The sequence below is a fragment of the Camelus dromedarius genome, chromosome 6 (genome assembly GCF_036321535.1).
Source record: "Camelus dromedarius isolate mCamDro1 chromosome 6, mCamDro1.pat, whole genome shotgun sequence".
Lineage (NCBI taxonomy): Eukaryota > Metazoa > Chordata > Mammalia > Artiodactyla > Camelidae > Camelus > Camelus dromedarius.
In genome coordinates, this window is record NC_087441.1 from 18,137,922 (window position 1) to 18,143,292 (window position 5,371).

General features: G+C 37.7%; 1 protein-coding gene across 1 annotated transcript; it reads right to left on the bottom strand.

Moving 5' to 3' along the window:
- Positions 1-457: 457 nt before the first annotated feature.
- On the bottom strand, positions 458-862 carry LOC105092071 (large ribosomal subunit protein eL31-like). Its single transcript, XM_064487111.1, has one exon. The coding sequence runs from the start codon at positions 860-862 to the stop codon at positions 488-490; it is 375 nt and encodes a 124-aa protein (XP_064343181.1). The 3' UTR covers positions 458-487.
- Positions 863-5,371: the final 4,509 nt, after the last annotated feature.

Below are 5,371 nucleotides of genomic sequence, written 5' to 3' on the forward strand. Positions count from 1 at the left end.
ATTTGATGCATTTGGTTAAAATTTGATTTCTGAGAGAGGGAATCTACTTGTTGAGGACCACTGACCTGAGTGAGAAGGCAGAGGCTCTGCTTCCTTGCCAAGAAGATGGGGTCTCTTAATTCCAACTGGCTTGCTTCAGGCCCCTAGAGATTCTTGAACCTAACTTTCTACCTAAGTTCCCTTAACTAGTTCACTTGAGAATTGCTGACTTTCCCGTCTTCACTCCCTGGCATCACGAGAGTATCTGAGTGCACATGCTTCCTTCCCAGGCAGTGATCTCCGTGGAAGGAATGCTGGCAATCTTTGGTCCTAGGGCTTTGAACCTGACTACACATAAATGAGCTTTCTTTCAGGCTGGGCGTGGCGAGATGACTGCTCCTTTACTTTGTTATGTGAAGCATTTTAGGCTCAGAATGAATGTCTCTTTTCGCTTTTTTTTTTTTTTTTTTTTGGCGGTTCTACAACTTTATTTATAGACAATCAGCAGTTAGTTCTCATCCATATTAACTGTCTGTAGATTTTTGAAAGTGGTGACGGGTACATAGGTAATCAATGTATGGCGCTTGTTTGGCAAATCTTCATCTTCATTATGTTTTTGGACAATCGCACATGGATAGGGTATGGGACCGTTCCTTTTCCCATTGGCCCAGACAGCTTTGTTGAGCCTTGTGTCAATGTGCACATCTGGAGCTCCCATCTTCTTCATGGCAAATTTCCAGATTTCTTTGAGTGCCCGAGGCGCACGCTTCTTGAAACCCACTCCATGGATGTGCTTGTGAATGCTGACAGTGTAGTCTCTGGTCACCACCTCGTTGATGCTGGACTGGCCCTTCTTCTTGCCACCCTTCTTTGCGGGAGCCATCCTGCTGGGCCGGGTTGGAAAGGCTCTTTTCACCTTCTTATATGAGTGAGATTTATCAGTTTAAGTTGAACAGCCATGTGTTCCAACTCTTAGGTTTTTAAAAGTATGGTAAGAGTCAGGGTGATTTTATTTACCATAAAATTAAATTCTATTATTGTTAAAGTTTTCTTAGTAAAATTAGTGAAGAAATATTAATTAAAACATGGGAAAACTATTCTATTCAGTCAACAAATTTGTAATGAAAGCCCACTATAACCTGAACTATGTGTTGGGTTCTTTAAATGCAAAGACTCTGCCCTAGAAGAACTCACAATCTATTAGAGGAGATTAAGCCAAAAAATCTATTACAAAATAGTAACTGCTATAGTAGAGTAAAAGTGAGGACATTGAGAAAGGACCTTAACTCAATTTCACCTGAGTTTTTACCCTGTATCATGATCTCCCGGGTATTTTACATTTATTATCTCATTGCTCAAAGACCCTGACACAATCAAAGAATCACTGAGGATAATAATAGCTCTTTTAAAAACAGTTAAGGCCTCAAGAAAGACATTTTTATGCTCTCACATGGAGTATGCATAAGTAATTTAAGAACTAGTGACCCGTATAAGAATGTATGCTTGATCTTTGTCCAAATGGAGAAGGTAGGCAGAGGGATGGATACAGAAAGCTAGAGACAAAGAATTTGAGAAAGGAGTCACTGAGAACTCCAGGTAATGTAATAGCTGGAACATTTTCATTTATCCATTTGTTTACTAACCAAGTACATGTACCTTCCTACACAGAAGCATTCATTTAAAAGGAAAGAGAGATCAGGCCGAGAAGAGACTGGTTAGAAAGAAACTCGGTAAATGTGTCTGGGGAAACAAACTCTTTCCACTTGTCCTCCATGATCTGCCATTAATAGGTGCCAAGTCTGTGCAAGGCACTGAGAACATCAACTCAATTTCACAACACTGGTACCAACCAGACATTGTCACCCACCTTTACAGATGAGGATGCTGGGCCTCTGAGCAGTAAATGATTTATCTAGACTGACTCTTGGTGGCAGAGCTGGAGTATGAACCTAGCTCTGTTTGATTCCTCTACTTATATTCCACCCACCTTCCCAATTTAGTATTAGACAGTGGGTACAAAAGAATTTGTGAAAGTCAAGATTAAATAGGAAACATTTTAGGGATGCCCTTGGGAAAATAATCAGGACAAAAACATATTCACTTGCATCAGAAAGGAGATAGATAATAAATTCCAAGTTGTTCATTTCTGCAGGCTTGCTTTTGCCTGCTCATTTCTGGGTAGTTATTTAGTATTAAAAAAAAACAGTTGATGCTATAACAGAATTAATAAGACTAAAATGACAAAAGCTATAAACAATTAAAGACAGACAAGTTTCATTTAACACTGGCAGGTGATAACGTATAAAAAAGAAAACAAAGTGGCAGATTCTGTAAAACTTAGGGTCTACGAAAAGCAAAAGAAAAAATACATTTTATGTTCTTCTAAGAGCAGCAAATGTATCCTTTATAAGTAGTCATATAAATTTAAAAATCATTCCATTTTCCCCTTCCTTTTCTTATTTTACCATTTCTTACATTGATTTTATTTATAATCTCTTCCTAATTGCCAGTTTTCTTTAATTGGCTAGTGAAATAATTAGCAAACCCACACTTGCAGTGAAATTCTTTAACATTGGGATTTCTCTTCCCCTGGCAATGATACTGTGTGAATTCAGACTTCTGAATTTTTTAGAATTGTTGGCACAATAATAATGTTTGCTTTGTAATCTCTGTCATGAGAGAGTTCTTAACTTTCAATTAAAAAAAAATCTTTGACATCCTTCAAAGCATATCTGTAGACCAATTATTTTCTCTGTGGGTTATTTCTAAGATCCCTGCACGCTATACAATTTTTCCTTTCTGTTGTATGTCTTCCCATTTTTCTATTCAAAATGTAACTTCCTTACAGACAATCAAAAGTCTCAATCTTCAGTACTGTAATAACTTCAAGCTATACTTTGACTAACTGTGATGATACAGTGTTAGAAGAGATAAAAAACAGGAATAGAAATTTGGCTTCCCAAAAAAAAAAAAAAATGAAGAAGAAAACGAAAAAAGAAACTTGGCTTCCTGCTCCCCAGGCCAGGAATTGCCGTACTTCAAGAAAACTCTTCCACCTGTTTGCTAGAATTGATGGCCACACTTGTATTTTCAAATACCCATGCATTCAGAAAACATGAACTATCAAACAGACTTCTAGGACAGGTCCTTCCAGCCTAAATCCGACCTCTGTATCCTCTCTTGGCTGGGCTGATTTCAAGAAGTCTCCCCTTCCCAGTGTTCACTCTTAGGAGTACCGAGCACAGGATTTGTCACGTGTGTACACTTAAGAGATTGCTAGTATTCAGCTTAAATTGAGATAGGGTTTATGCTGTTACTGCTCTCAAAAGTCCTACGTCATAATGTCAGTGGCTTTTTGGTGCCTGATATTGGGAGAATAGGTCACAAGCAAGGCCTCATATCAACTTCCAAATAATGAGAGTGGAGATCTTTGGGGATAAAACACCCAACTTCACCACACCTGGTGGAAAGGAGGCTAGCTCTGAGGTTGTAATTCAGATATAGTGAATGACTGAACTCACTTACAACCCAGAAGAGCACTGCAGTTCCAAAGGCGATGTGATGTGATGTGATGTGATGGGGTGGGACATAATGGCAAACAGTTGGCACACCATGAGATGAAGTGTATGGTATACAAAACTGGTTGAATAGTTAATATTTGGGCCATGTTTTGAGAGAAGCATTTCTTGAACAAGTACCTTATTGCAGGGACATCAGATGCCACTCTTGTGTTCAGGCAGGTGTTTGCCTCTAAGAAGAGATCTGTGAGGACAGCTACAGAGACTGCATGGTGTGACCAACTCCCAAGGACTCTGTGAGGCCATGACAACACCTGTGAGGGCAACGCCCAGGGTGAACAGATCCTCATTCACAAAGGCACAATGATTCATCAAGGACTTAACCATGTGGAAATTCAGGGGCCTACACATGTAGCAGGAATTAACTGGGACAGGGATTTGCTCTTGAGATAGTGGGATTTAAAAAAAAAAATCTAACCACCTGCTTTTATAACATAGAGAATACACACTAAGCACACTAAGAGGGGATACACACTAAGAGGGGATACACACTAAGAGGGGATACACACTAAGAAGGGATACTTAGTCAAAGAACCTTGTCCAAGGTCAGCACCAAGGATAGCAGCTGTTGGGAATAAAGGCAATACTTAGCTCTAATTCTCCTGGGAATTAGAAGAAAAAAGACCCATAGTGGGTGTCATAACTTTTATGTTAACCACTGAGTAAGGACAATAATAAAGGAAGCATAATAGTTTATTAACAAGCGTGTTTTTCTAACACTTACATCCAGGTATACTTCAATGTATGGCAACTCAATATGCTTTGATTTTCACAAATGGCCTTCTAAGATATTAGAGAAATAACTAATTTTTGAGAAGCTCCAATTGATGAGAACAGAGGGATTAAGTCAGTTTGTTGAAAACTAAGGGAAAGACTATACATTCCTTATTTAATTTCCAGCCACTTAACTTTGCAATTCTCATAACCAAATACAATTAAATATGCTTAATGGTACAATGATAAAATGAACTGTAGTCTGATTAATCAACTAGTATGTCAATTAGCGACCTTAATTTTAATAATTCAGAGCTCATAATTTCTATGTGAGTATTTGTCAATGAATCATATGGAATGTTACTAACCCAAACTTTCATATATTTTGATGCTAGGAGTGTGTGTGTGTGTGTGTGTGTGTGTTCGTGTGTGTTTATATTGGTATGAATCTTCAAAGATGAATAAATGAATTTTTCAAAAGGCAGGTAGGAATAAAGAAAAAGAAGTAACTGAATGAAATACTGTTGTTCAACAGCCTACTTTAACTTATGATGCTAGTAAAGAAAATACATTTAAAATATTTGGGAAGACTGCCAGATGAAAAATACTGAATATATTTTTTAGGTTTTTTTTCTTTTTTAAAAGGTTAGATCGAGGCTTGTAACATAATATCCCGATAGAATGGGAAAAAGATCAATCAATCGTCTGACAGTTAAATCACCAGGATGCAAAACATCCAGCCATGGTTGAATGACCAGTTTTCACATTTCCTCCCTCCCCAAACATCTTACTCAACATTTGGAATTATGCAGATAGAGCTGAACTGATAAATTTCTCAGGATTGAAACATACTCAAATGAAAGAAGAGATAATGTCCGTGAAAACATTTTATAAATTGCAAACGACCACATAAATATAAAATATTGTTTTTAATTAATGATCCTCTTAACAGCATTAACTATAAATAGTAATAGAAGATAGACAGCGGTTTTTGGGGGGAGCTTTTGAATGGATTCTATTCCTCTGTTGTGTCCTTACCCACTGGCCCCATGAAAATAGGAATGAGGAAGAAAGCTGAAGACAAGATTGTGAGACTGTGA